The 13,673-nt window shown below is 50.6% G+C and overlaps 1 protein-coding gene across 1 annotated transcript in view; it reads right to left on the reverse strand.

Moving 5' to 3' along the window:
- The window catches only part of GPR156 (G protein-coupled receptor 156), a 14,925-nt gene extending 10,820 nt beyond the window's left edge, over positions 1–4,105 (reverse strand). The window contains exons 1-2 of the mRNA XM_009872422.1: positions 4,001–4,105; positions 1,133–1,266 (exon numbers count right to left, since the gene is read on the reverse strand). Of these exons, the coding sequence (XP_009870724.1) occupies positions 1,133–1,266; positions 4,001–4,105 (239 nt within the window). The remainder of the gene's footprint in view (positions 1–1,132; positions 1,267–4,000) is intronic.
- Positions 4,106–13,673: the final 9,568 nt, after the last annotated feature.

Consider the following 13,673-nt stretch of genomic DNA (forward strand, 5'->3'; position numbering starts at 1 on the left):
GTATTTATTTGCTGCGGTGCGAACAAATAACACATATTCATTACACCTTTGCTCTGAGAATAGCTTCAGGGCCTTAAATAATCTGGTAATCAATTAAAGTGGCCACCAAACTCAACACCACTCTGTTCAGTAAATCAAGTGCTTGAGACTGGGATGCAGGTCATGCAGCTACTGTACTGCAGCAGGCACAGGGCTCAAGATAAACCTTTCTCAGCAGGACCTTCCTGACTGCACAATGGTTATAAGAAGCATTAACACAGCCAGAGGACTGGAAGAGCAGGAGCCCCAGCTACACACAGATGCACGTCTCCATGCAAAACAACAGCACATGGAGCACAAAGGCTGTGCCAAGGTGAAGCTTGGGAGAGGGATTTATATCTGGGCAGAGGGGAAAACAGCTGAGGGACCAGCAAAGCTGAGGCGAAGGTGGTAAGGAGGCAGGTGAGACATCCAGAATTGCTGAAGAAGGCTAAGCACTGGCTGAGATAGTTTGAGCTATGAGGAATCACTGAGCTTTTTGCTTGATTTATGCTGCATTCAGGGGAACAGCATTTTTTACATCTTTTGTGCAGACTGAACAGCACCAAGGAAAGCTTGAAGCTCACAACTAGCTTCACTACCAATACAAACAACCACCAAGACCAAAAAAGGTTAGGAATATCTTCAAACCATGAGTTGCCCAACAGCAGGAAGGGTATGTGCACCCTGTGGAGAGCATGATGGCTTTGCTCCTGAAGCTGTGCTGCTCAAAGTGATGCTCTCAAGACTGTGGACTGGAGAAGGAGATCAGCTCTATTTCCGCTCACTGCTGTTGCTGGTTTTATTGAACTGCGCCTTCAGGAAGCGACCATGCACTGCTGCCTGCGCCACGCCGGAGGGCATCCATGCTCTGCCTTGTCCTCAGCTCCCTCTCTTGGAGAAGGGAACAGTCCAAGCAGGACTGTCTCCACCAGTTATCAGCACCGGTTGTGATGGAGAAAGCTGCAACATCCCTGGCATTCCCCTTGCTTGCCCCATGCTGCTCCTTTTAGGCTTCATCCTCCTGACCCTTAGCTGGCCATCATCGCAGAGCCTGGTCCTAAAGGAGTCCAACCCTGCTGCTCCAGCTCAGGGGAACTCTCATACTTCTTACCTGTTTTTCCTGAAGCGAATTGTGAAGACAAGAAAGAAGAGAGCTAGCAGGACTCCTCCAGTCAGGAATGTCCATACGACTCCCAGGAGAGCAGCAGAGAAGGACGGAGAGCTCTTCCCACTGCGGTCAGATGTCTGCGGGATGCAAAAGGGGTAAGGAAGAAGAGGACATTTCTGGGGCTTCCAGCGAAGAAGGTCCCTATTCTGGCATGATCACTCCCATGAGTGCTCCTGCTCAGCCAGAAACCACATCTCCCAAATCCTTCTGTATGAGCAGACACCCCAGAATCAGACCAAGACACGCAGGCAGGGCTAGTGAGATGTGTGTAGACAAGACACATACTCTGCCTCTTGCTGAGCACAGGAACACAGGAGGAGAGGGCAGTCCAGGAGCCTCCTTCTTACAGCCAACTACCCAAATACATTATGAAGCCATATGAGTGACTCATAAACCTCGGGCAGCCCTGGTCATGGGAGAGGGGAAACTGGGGATGGTTCACCACAGTCTTCTTGAAAGAAACCTCTGGAGAAAGACCTCATGGTACCCAAGTTTGTAGTGTATTTCTTTGGAAGGTTGGGTAGAGCATCCTTGGCTCCCACTCTTACCCCTATATACAACAGATAACCAGCCAGACAGCTGGCATGACTGGGAGCCAGCAGCAGAGCTGCCAGTCGGTGCAGAAAACACAGAAAAGGGAGTGGGACAGCGTTTTTCAGATGCATTACGCAGTGACACACTGAGCTGGGCTCCACCCGTCTCCCAGCTGACTGGAAACTAACTTGGTCCTGGGTAGACATCAGCTGAGAACTGGCTTTTGAGGGACACTCCCAAAGCGGGTATGATTGAGGCACCTCTCTCCTTGCACACAAGCGACTTAGTTTTAAATCTCCATTTAAAAATATTCTCTGCTATCTGCCTAGTAACATGGGATGGATAAAATGGTCCTACAGGAAAAAAGAAACCTATTTCTGCTGTGGATCTAAAGTACTGCAGCATTTTTAACAGGGTGCGCATGTGTGGGTTCGTTCACACCTACTATATGTGCATGTTACCGACATATTTCTTCTTTTTTTTAAAAAGCATTATTTTTACTTAACTACTGGTGAAGCCTCTTTAAGAGGAAAGAGGAGGACGAAAATTGAGCTGGAATCACACACTTCCTCACTAACTTCTCTGGTGCTAAGTCCTTGCTCAGGTATTTAGTTCACCTGCATGCAATTTCTACAGCAGAAGACTGTTTTCCCAACAGCTGCCACTGCCCCAAACTCCCAATTCTTCCTTCAAGGTCTGAGCTGCTTCTGTTTCCAGCCTTGCTAGAAATAAATCCACAGGGAAAAGTAATGCAGTTGTTCCAAGCTGATGCCTCGTCTCCTCTCTTCCCCAGTTGGGCTCCATCTCTTCTGGCTAAGCAAGAACAAGGCACAGCCGGGAGAATTAAAGCCAACACATAATTCTCAGAACAAAAATGTGTCACTGCCACGTGAGCACGGCCAATCTGCAGGCTCCTAGCCGCTCACATGCTGGTGCCAGGCTGGTGGCAGGGCTGCTGGGTAAGGCAAACCCCTGGCTGGCAGAGGCAGCCAGAGAGACAATGCTGCTGCTGCTGCTGCATAGTGCTGGGATACAGCTGCACACACAGCTCAGCCCTGCTTTGCAGCAGTGTGGAAGGATCCCTGGGGAGACATTCATCTCCCTCCTGCAAACCCCTCCCCTCCTCCTCCTCCCTTACCCCACCCCTTAGGAGGGTCTTTGGGCTCTCTGGGGAATGAAGACCACACCAGACAGTGGAGATGGTCAGCCAGGTCCGTCTCCCCTTACGCCAGGACTCGCCGTGCAAAACCCCCATCAATTCAGCACAAATCAAGCCCACCTTCCCACCTGCCTGGAGCTCGGAGGGGCTGATGGGGCTGCTCAGGGCTGGTGTGAGGCTGTAACACCATCTCAATTCTGCAGTCTGCCTGGTAGAGCCTGAGGGTAACATCTGGCTTTTGCCAGTAAGGTGAGCAGAGTGGACTCAGCACCCTGGGCTCCCACGTTTCACTCCCAGCTGCATCCACCAACAGTATCTTTCCACCTCTGGCTGCCACCCAGAGTATTACAGCACCCTCTTTCCAGCAACCACCCAGTGATCAGAAACACCCTGTGATCTCCACCTTTCCTTTCTCAACATTCTCTCCCTCCAACTGCTGTTTCCCTGGAGGTTGATGCTACTTGAAGTTGATGGAGCGCTTCATCTGCTGCTGAGCAGAGTAAATCCTGGCCCTAGCAGGGGGAATATTAATTGTAAGGCAGCTGCCAGAGCCAGAGGAGCCAAGCAGCTTATGGTCTTCTAATTAAAGGCCCGTGGTCGTGCAGGCTGTGGTGGAGAGCCTTGCGGGCCAAGCCTCGCTGGTCCATCCAGCAGCCTCAGGTGAAACGGACTGCAACTAAGTGCACCCCGGTGTCATTTCTACTGGCTTAGTGGTAGGGGAAGAAGTACTATTTATTATAAATGATGACTTTTAATTAAATCCTGCTCTGTATGTATTTGAAAAGCACTTTGAAGTTCTAGGGAAAGGGAAAGGTCAAGGGCAGAGGAGGCCATCCCAAGCCACTCCTATGCAGCTGTCATGCCAGACAGTGCATGGGAGGGCTGCTGGACATAACTTGGCTGTCGTGGTTGCTTTCTCACCTTCTGCCTAACTGCTGGATGTCTACACAGGGCTTGTCTTGGAGGCCACCTCCGAACGAAACAGCATGGAGCCACCGGCTGTACAGGGATTACTTGGCAGCTGTGCCCCTGTGCCCCCTCCCTTTCCACCCCTCCACTCAAATCCACTTCTGGAGCAAAAGAGATGCCACAGAGAGCTCCCCGACCTCTGTACATACCACCGTGACAGTGCACAGCTCCTGCAGTGCACGCCGCTGCTGCTCCTGGCTGCCAAAACTGGAGCTGCCATCGCAGATCTCAGAGCAGTTGAATCCTGGCTCCATAGCACATCTCAGCCGTCATCCAGCCTGTACCTTCACCCCTGCCAGAAAGAGATGAGGGTCAGCTTTGTTCATCGAGAAGCCACCTTTGGCACATGCCAGGTCTCCCCACTGTCAGCAGGGTGTAAGGGAAGCAGCCTGGTACCCCAAGGCCGAGCTCACCTAAGCGATGCAGTGCACATCCAGAGCCAGGATGGGGAGCACCCACCTCCCAGCGCCCCTCAGGGTGTCCCTTGCGGGAGGGCGAGTCAGCGTGGGGCGCAGGTCCCCATGGAGCACAGCAGCATCTCGAGCCCTGCTACGCCACCCTGAAAACCAACACATGCTGGGGTCACAGCAGTGCCTGGCCCCTACACCCTGGTTGCAGAGCCAAAACCAGGTGCCATGCTGGTCCAAGATGGAGTGTGGCACTCTGACACCCTGAGTTCACCGCAGTTTTCCTCCATCAACGTGTTTTCCCGCATCGGTACAATTTCAAGGCATATTTTTGTAGGTTCCTCTCCCCATGCCAGCAATCACTGCCAGTTCCCTGGTGCGTTCCCTTCTCCCAGCAAAGATCCATCAAGTGAAGACAACAACAAACAGCAAGAAGTGTTGCCATCGCTTAATGGGACTTACACCCTGGCCTGGGTGAGCAGGGGAGGCAGGCGCTTGAATTTCACACATACCAAAGCGCTTTGGCTGACTCGGCCTGAGCGGCAGCCTGGCTAGCTGAGGAGCGGGCTGTTTATTAAGGAGATTTAAAAGCCTGGCACCTCGGTGCTCCCCATCCCTCCCAGCATTCTGGCTGCCAGGTATTGTCTCCTCCTGCTCTCCTCACACCACCTTTGCCTCTGTTCCCTGTTTCATTTCTCTTTTTGGTGAGGATTTTAATAGGCTTCATTACCATTTTAGACATGAGGTCATACTTATCCTCAAGCATGCTTACTCAATTACCATTGTCACCGGTTTTAATTAGCTTCCAGCGCACGACCATAAGCAACTCTCCCGACGTTAGCAGCTGGGGAGGAAGCGCAATAGCTCACTCCTTATTTGCTCTTAGCAACAGGTGGGAGGAAAAGAAATTATCCGTATTGTGCTCCTAAAGGCTGCTCCCTGGCCAAGCATCCCCTGCGCTCATGGCCTGCACCTGGCTGGTGCTCCATCCTTCCCTGCCACTACTCCCAGCACTTTGATGCCCTCTCCTCACCAGCCCTGTCTTTGGAAAAACTCTCGTCATTTGTGCACAAAGAAAAGGTAAATTAAAACAAAGTATGGTCACCAGGGCCCAGTCTGAAACTTGCTATTCTTCATGGGGGATAATCAGGATTCAAACTCCAGAAAAGCTATGGGTGTCATCCTCAGCTCATGTAAACTGATTTACAGCTTTAGAGAAGTCACTTACAAGTACCAGACTGAAAGCGTCAGGGTCAGTGGGACACTCATTCAACTTTAGCAGAGCCACCTCTGAAGAAACAACCCCGTCTCTCCTGCTGGAAGAAGGCCCGACGTACCGTGAGTCTGGACACCATCCCACCTGCACCAGAGATGTGCTCAGCATGACGTCAGCTCACTGCATCCTACAGACACACTCTCACACATTAGCCAGACTTGAGACTTTACACGCATGATCATAGAATCATAGAATGGTTTGGGTTGGAAGGGACCTTAAATATCACCTAGTTCCACCCCCCTGCCAGGGGCAGGGACACCTCCCACCAGCCCAGGTTGCTCAGAGCCCCATCCAGCCTGGCCTTGGACACTTACAGGGAGGGGGCATCCACCGCTTCTCTGGGCAACCTGGGCCACTGTCTCACCACCCTCAGAGTAAATATCTCTTCCTAATATCTAATCTAAATACACCTTCTTTGAGTTTGAAACAGTTACCCTTCATCCTATTACAGCACTCGCTGATAAAGAGTCCCTGCCCAGCTTTCGTGCAGGCCCCCTTCAGGTACTGGAAGGCTGCTCTAAGGTCTCCCCAGAGCCTTCTCCAGGCTGAACAACCTCAATTCCCCCAGCCTGTCCTCACAGGGGAGGTGCTCCAGCTCTCTCATTATCTTTATGGCCCTCCTCTGGACTTGCTCCAACATCTTTCTGATGCTGAGGGCCCCAGGGGTGACAAATGGACTTTTTTTTAAGAGAACTGGTGCAAACCAGCTCCATCAAGCCTGCCTCCCTCTCTAGTTTGTAGTAAACTGTGGTAGCATTTCCCCCACAGCAAGACCACCCTTTGGAGGTTTCCACGCGCTTCAGCACTCAGGCTGAGTGATCAGACAAGGGATATGGCTGCAGGAGATATCCAGCTGCTGCAGTGGTGAACGCCAGATATTGCAACAAAGGTAGAAGGGCAGCAAAAAGGAAACAGGCTCCAGGTTCAGAAGTACCATTGGTAAACGAGATAAGACATGGAGGTGCTGCATGCAGCGCCTGGGGATGCGACTAGAAGACCTGCAGGTGAGCACTGCCCAGCCTCCCAAAAAGCCCGACTCCTTCCCATGCCTCCATGCGTGTTTAAGGACAAGGGGTCTCCTTATAACCCCCTGTAACCTCCTGACATGCCAGAGAGGAAGCCCACCTGCCAGGTGGACCACCACCAAGGCTGGCACAAGGCCAGTAGACACAGCCCTCACATAGCTCACAAATTGAGATGTTTTTACAAGGATTACCAGTTCGGCCCCCATCCTCCTGGAAAGCCACCCCTTGGCAGAGGGCAGGAACCCCCCTTGGGGTCTCCCCAGTCTCCACCCCACTATTCCACAAGTGGGACCTGTGCAACACTGATAACAAGCTGAGATGAATTAGTGCACATTAGTATGTAACAAAGCGAGCACTAGTGTGGTTGTTGCTGAAAGGCAACAGGAATTTCCAGCCTGGCTGCTGCCTCTTGCGAGAGCCAGCAGGGATGCTGCTCCATGGCCTGGAGCTCATCCAAAGGGGACCAGTGCTGGGGGGGGTCACTGCCCTTTAGGGTGAGACAGGGCACTGGTTGGAGGGGGGAACAGATAGCAATACAGTCGAGAAAACACATCCTTAAAATGCAAGCATTTCTTGAAGGCAGATGTAAGGGCTTTTTGTGGGATTCGTGTGGGCTTTTTTCCAAGGTGAGAATTTTGGTGCATCACTTCTGGAGCAGAATAGTTTGGGTTGGAAGGAACTTTCAAAGACCATCTAACCCAGCACCCCTGCTGTGGACAGGGATATATCTTTCAGTAGATCAGGTTGCTCAGAGTCTCATTGAATCACCTTGAATGCTCCCAAGGATGGTTGCCTCTCTGGGCAACCAGCTCCAGTGCCTTGCCACTCTCATAAAATCTTTACGTCCAACTCAGATATACCCTGCTTCAGCTTAAAGTAGTCATCTCTTATCCTGTCACTAAATGCCTTGGAAAAAAGCCTTTATCTTTCTTATTTGCCCCCTTTAAGTACTAGAAGGCTGCTATAAGGTGTGCCTAAAGCCTTCTCTTCTCCCGGCTGAACAGACCCAAATCTCTCAGCCTGTCCTCATAGGAGAGGTGCTCCAGCCACTCAGTCATTTTTGTGTCCCTCCTCTGGACCCACTCCACATGTCTGTCTTGTGCTGGGAACCCCAGAGCTGGACACAGCACTGTAGGTGGGATCTCACCAGAGCAGAGTAGAGGGGCAGAATCATCTCCCTTGACCTGCTGCCCATGCTTTCTTTTGATGCAGCTCAGGATATGGTTGGCCTTCTGGGCTGTGAGCACACATTGCTGGCTCATGTCCAATTTTTCATCCAAGATATCCTCCATCAGGCTGCTCTCAATTCCTCCACCACCCAAGAAGAGTCAGTTCTCATTTGTCTTGTTTGTCAATCTAGAAACGTTAAGCTCCTGCCTGGGTAGAAAAGTGAGCTTGTAGAAAGAGGAAAGGAAAGGCTGAGGACTTTAGCAACTCCTCGTGCTCTTGTTAGCCTGAACATCACAGAGGGAAAACAGAAGCCAGAGAGTGGTGTTGACCCTAAGTGGAAATTGTTGTCATTTGATTTTCAGACAACAGATGTGAGAGAACACCACAAGAGCAGTTTCCAACAGCCCACACACCCTGTGGAAGCAGATACAGTATTAAATGAAGTAAAGCCCTTGCTCAGGCTGCTGGCTCTGCTTGCCTGTTTGTCCTCTACTTGCCAACCTTGGTCTCTGTGGCATTACATCTGCTGGCTGACTGGGTCATAGTGGCTAGTATTTGGCCACGGCTGAGCATCAGTGTGCATGTGGACAGGATCCAACAAGCCTGAAGTTGATAGGAAACAAGTCACTGGACCACATGAAAAATATTAGCACCATCATCTTTTAATATAAAAAAGAAGCACTGGCTTGTTAAAAACTGTATTTCGATAAAAGCAATTTGCAGTCATCTCAATGGCTGATCTTCAGGGCTGGAAAATCTATTTCTTTAGATCTTTCAAGACCCCAGATTACTTATCTACCAATGCTGAGAAACCATATACTAACACATAACTATCCCTCAAAAAAGATGCAGTTATGTCCAAATGCATGTCTTGACTCTCCAAGTTTCTTCTTCCCCTTCAAAATCTTTCTTTTTAAAAAGCAGAGGGAAAAAAACCCCACTTAAATAAGCTGAAGAATTGATGCAGCATGTACAGACCCTGAGCAGGCAGAAGGAACATTTCACCTCAGCTGGTTCCTTTTGATCTAGTGTTGAAGGACAGACTTCTTCCCAAGGAACAAAGTCGCGTCCTGGCTCAGTGAATCAAAAGGTGCAAAACTGAAGATGTCAAATCACGAACCACAGAACAATGGCATTCAGAAATGTGCCAGTTTTCATGAGCCCTGCAATCCCATCTGGTCATATCAGAGAAATGGCACGTGTACACCTCCGCAAGGGAAGAGCAAAAATCTCTTGGGAAGAAACTTTTGGGAAGACTGCCGTGTGGCCAGCTGCGACCCACGGCTTTGCTGCCGTGACAGAGAGCCGGAGAAGAACAATCAGGCAGGGAAAGGAGAGGTGTGCAGGGAGCAGAGCTGCTCCTTTGCTGCCTTGGGAGGAGAGCAGGAGGACCTTGGCTCACCCATGGTGGGCCTGTGCTGCTACTAGCACTGCCAATGGGAGATGCAGGTCTGCTGGTGGGGACCAACCCCAGTCAGACAGGACACCAGGCTCCACACTTAAAAGAGCAAATAGTCGGGATAACTGTTCTGGTGAGATGAACAACTCAAAGTGGAGTTTTGCAATTCACAAAATGCTGGCACTTCTGAGACAGGCTCCTGCTTTTCCCTTCTGCTCTTCTTGTCCAACAAGATCCCTTCTTGTTTGACCTGAGAAACCTGCAATATTGCCAACCCCAAGGTGATAAAAAAAAAGGTAAATCACAAACTAGACTTACTGCAACACACCTCCTCCAACAGAGCTAGTTAAAAATTCTGAGTTAGAACACACAGCATATATAAAGCTTATTTTTAATTTATATTTAAAACTTCAGCATCCAAGTTTTCTCACTCTCCCCTGCAAACACAAAACAAAAAACCAAAGAAATGCAAGAAACTCTGCTCATCACATAATCCTATCCCTCAATCTCCAGGAGCATCAGGGAGCTGCAAAACCAACACCTTACACTTTGGTCTTCCTCCCTTTGCTGTGGTCTTCCTCCACCCTGCTCTTAGCCCTGGCCCTTCCAGAGGCACCTCCAGGCCTTTCAGATATCTTTGTCCCTGACAGACAGACAGATAGCTCACTACACAGCAATGGGTCATATCACAGGACCCAAACTGTGTCATCTTCCCACCCAGGCAGTGTCCCTGGCTACGCTCCTGCTCTGTGACCCACATCCAGCATATGGGTGATAACCACCGGGAGCTGCAGGACCTTGCCACCCGCAAAGGCAAGAGATCCAGGACAAGCTGCTTCTGTCTCCCAATGCACAGGGAGCTCACCAGGTGGCTCCAAGACCCAAAATCTATCTTGACTGACGCTAGCTGCAATTTTGAAGCCTCCTGTCCATTTCTGATAGCGACTCCCACAATTACGAAGCCCATCATTTTTGAATGATGATCTTACCCCCTCCCAGCACTGTGTGTCTGTCCACTGTAGGTCATTAATCTTGGGAGGATAGCACCAGGCTGGCATATTTAGCTCTGTGTTTAGTCTTTATTACCTTTTTTAATGCAGGTTAAATACCTGCCCAGGTCTTTTTCAGTTCTGTGGTACATGTTTTGAGCATAAACAAACCTCCATGCAAAAAAAACGTCATGATTTTTGAACCACCATGCGGTCCTGCAAGGAGCCAATTCACCAACCTCCCAGCACAGAGCTGATAAGGTTTTTAACTCCCTAACTGCTATAAAACGATAGGGATGCAAGAAATAGAAACTAGATTGGAGAAGTTCAAAGGAAGGAAAACTGGAAGGAAATGCTGAGAGCCCAGGGGAACTTGCCGCAGATGATACCAAGACGACCAGAGCTGACAGGAAGGTGAGCCCAGAGCAATCCTGTACCATCCAAAGATCTGAGCTCTCCCACATGCCCAGCTGTAGTAGTTGCTGAGCAGTGTGTGGATTAAATAAATTAAAACCTCCATTTTTCTTCCTCCCCAAAGGTGTTGGAAGCCCAGGGGTTGGGACCCCACCATCTGTCAGGCTGGGGTCATTCCCAGTGATGCTGGGTGGCTCAGCAGGGCTTGCCAGAAACCCTTTGGAAAGCTCTTTCTCATTGAATTTAAGTGACACTGTTGGTACCTCGAGGTGTAAGCCCACCTTTCTGCAGTGAATGAACAAGGCAGGCGGTTCTCTGCTGCAAGACAATAACCTCATCACCCTGGGCTAAGGTGGCCGCAGCTCCCTCACCAGAGAGAGGGCAGGGGGCATGCTCCAAGCTCAGCTCTAGAAGATGTGGTGCTGCACCTCAGCCCTTCCCACGGCCAAGCTTTTGCCCCCCAGCTGGAGGTTGCAGTGTGTAAGGCCCAGGCAGCTACACTGCATGACCGATGAGGCCAAGCAGAGGTTTTTCACCACTTGGGGCAAAATACTGGGTTTTTCATTATTCCAGAACAACTTCATCAATCATTTCACTTATTAGTGGGAGACCACACCCGTAGGTGCTGTTCTGCTTGTATGGGGCAACCTCCTCATTTGCCCCAAACCCCTGAGTTAAAAGGGTCCCCATATCTCAAGCACCAGGGGTGCAGACACTGACCCAAAGGTGGGGCGTCAGGGGCTGCCTCTCCAGAAACACACAGTCATTTTCATGCTGAACCACACGTTCACCACAAAGAAGCAGAAACAGCTGGAGCTTGTTGCAGGGCCATGCTGCACAGCCACCATGCCCACAGAAACACGGCTCCTGCCCACCACACTGCCAGGGACACCCAAGGAGAAGATGTGTTAGAGGTGTATAAAAAAAATCCCCAAGCATCGCTGCCTCTCCAGAAACACACAGTCATTTTCATGCTGAACCACACGTTCACCACAAAGAAGCAGAAACAGCTGGAGCTTGTTGCAGGGCCATGCTGCACAGCCACCATGCCCACAGAAACACGGCTCCTGCCCACCACACTGCCAGGGACACCCAAGGAGAAGATGTGTTAGAGGTGTATAAAAAAAATCCCCAAGCATCTGCTTTGCAATTTGCCATCCCTGCATCCCTGGCAGTTGCTGCATGCCCACGGGGCTCATCAGTCCTGGATGTCTGTCAGGGCTCACTCCCACATTGTTGCCCCAGGGAGGGTGGCACCTTGCCACAGGACAGGATGCTGCAGGACACTCCGTGTCAGCTGTATGACATTCACACTTGCCTACTGGGCACCGTGACAGGGTCCCAGCAGAGCATCGACAGGTCTCAGTGCTCAGAACCTAGGATCTTGCCCATTCACATTGCCTATGTGATCCTCTCACACTTCCATCCATCTGCGGACATGATCTCCTTCAAAAAACTGCTCTTTCCCAGACCATTCCCATCAAATACTGTTACTTTTCGCTTTGAAGCATGGCTCAGCCTGGAGCACTGCTGCTGGCAGCTCCGGCATCCCTCGCACCCATCATCTCCTTCTGTCTTCAGGGTGTTTGCACCAGCCTGACAAAATGCAACATGCTAAACAGCTTTACGGGAAGTTGTAGCCTGCAATTTTTTCCTCCTCTCAACTGCATCATCTTTAGGGAGCCGCCATGAAGAAGAGGTATAAAAGCCAGATGATTTAGCATTTTGATTTACAAGAGAGATCTACCTTGTGGTTGAGGTGTACATGACTTAATTAAAATGCAAGAGGCCCACACCTTCTGGAGGTGTTCGCTACTCAACTATCAAGTGCAGAGGTGGAAGAGGCCACTGAGGGAATATTTTCATAAAGTTATATTTCAGATCAAGCCTATATTCGTAAGAGTTCTCCCTTTCCAAAGCAGCTCCTTCATGCAACCAGACACCGGCCTCTCATAGCCTTTGCAGCACCACCACACCCGTGTTTTCAGAAGCATGTCTAGGATGGCCAGGTTGCAAAGCTACAAACATGGGTATAGCTGCTAACCCTAATGAGGTTGGCATCTTTTTGTCTTTCCTTTTTTTTCTTTTAAATTTGGCAGGATTTTAAAAATCAAGTGACACATTGTGTCCCCCAAAGAGAGGGCAGAACAGAGTGACATGGCTCTTTCACCTTGCCCCCACTGACTAAGCAGCAGGGAATATTTGCCCCCAGGAGACAGATTTGACTCAAAGCTGGAGATGCCCGTGGCTCATTTAACCTCCCAGAAACCCCAAGCTGCCAAATTGCACTCGGTGGTCTCCTGCTCAGGCTTCTCATCCCTTTCCTGGGCAAAGCAATCACCCCATTAAGGCAGAGGGAGGTATCAAGCTTTCCACGAGGTCCATCAGCCAGAGCTCCCCGCAGAAGTCAGCAAGGCTTGCTCAGAAATAGAGAGTTGCAGCTTCAGAACTGATGGCTTGACTGAATCCAGGTGGAAAGTGCTACTTGTAAACCATGCAAGCACAGGGGTCTGCAACAAGAGAGGCATATGCGATGCCCCAGCACCAGAGGCGATGTGGCAGATACAGCAAGAATGCATAAGAAACGCTAGCTGCAACTCAACACTGACAGCTCCTAGTTTTCAGGGATCCGGTTTCCTTGGCCTCCTCCCTGCCCCTCTCAGGCTGCAGAGCACCTGTGGAGCAGCGGAAAATCCAGGTCTGGGTGAGGACTCCATGAGCCACATTCCCCGAAATGAGACAGAGCCTCGGGCTGCCGCACCATGCACTCCAGCAGCCAAGGAGGAGCAGATGCAGCGGATCTCAGAACACTTCCCAGGGGGCTCTCACCCCTAGCAAACAGGGGCAGGACCACTGATCCAGCACTCAAGGGCTACATGGTTCCCCCAAGGGGGCAGTTGCACCATGAGGTTAAGTTGCGACTTTTCTTCCCCCTCAACTCCACAACGCATGCAGCTTGCCCAGGTAGCACCGGTTTCGTTAGAACAAACTAACCAGCGCTGCAACTTCACGTCTTTGCATCCGTCCTCGCCAGAAGGCCCTTTCCTATTGCAAAGCGCCGGCAGGTTCCTACTCCCGCTGCCTCCTTCTAGGGCGCTGCTCGGAGAGTTTGCTATTTTCTAGCGAGCTACGAAACACCGGC

This window comes from Apaloderma vittatum, unplaced genomic scaffold (assembly GCF_000703405.1).
Source record: "Apaloderma vittatum isolate BGI_N311 unplaced genomic scaffold, ASM70340v1 scaffold1707, whole genome shotgun sequence".
In the NCBI taxonomy this organism is placed as follows: domain Eukaryota; kingdom Metazoa; phylum Chordata; class Aves; order Trogoniformes; family Trogonidae; genus Apaloderma; species Apaloderma vittatum.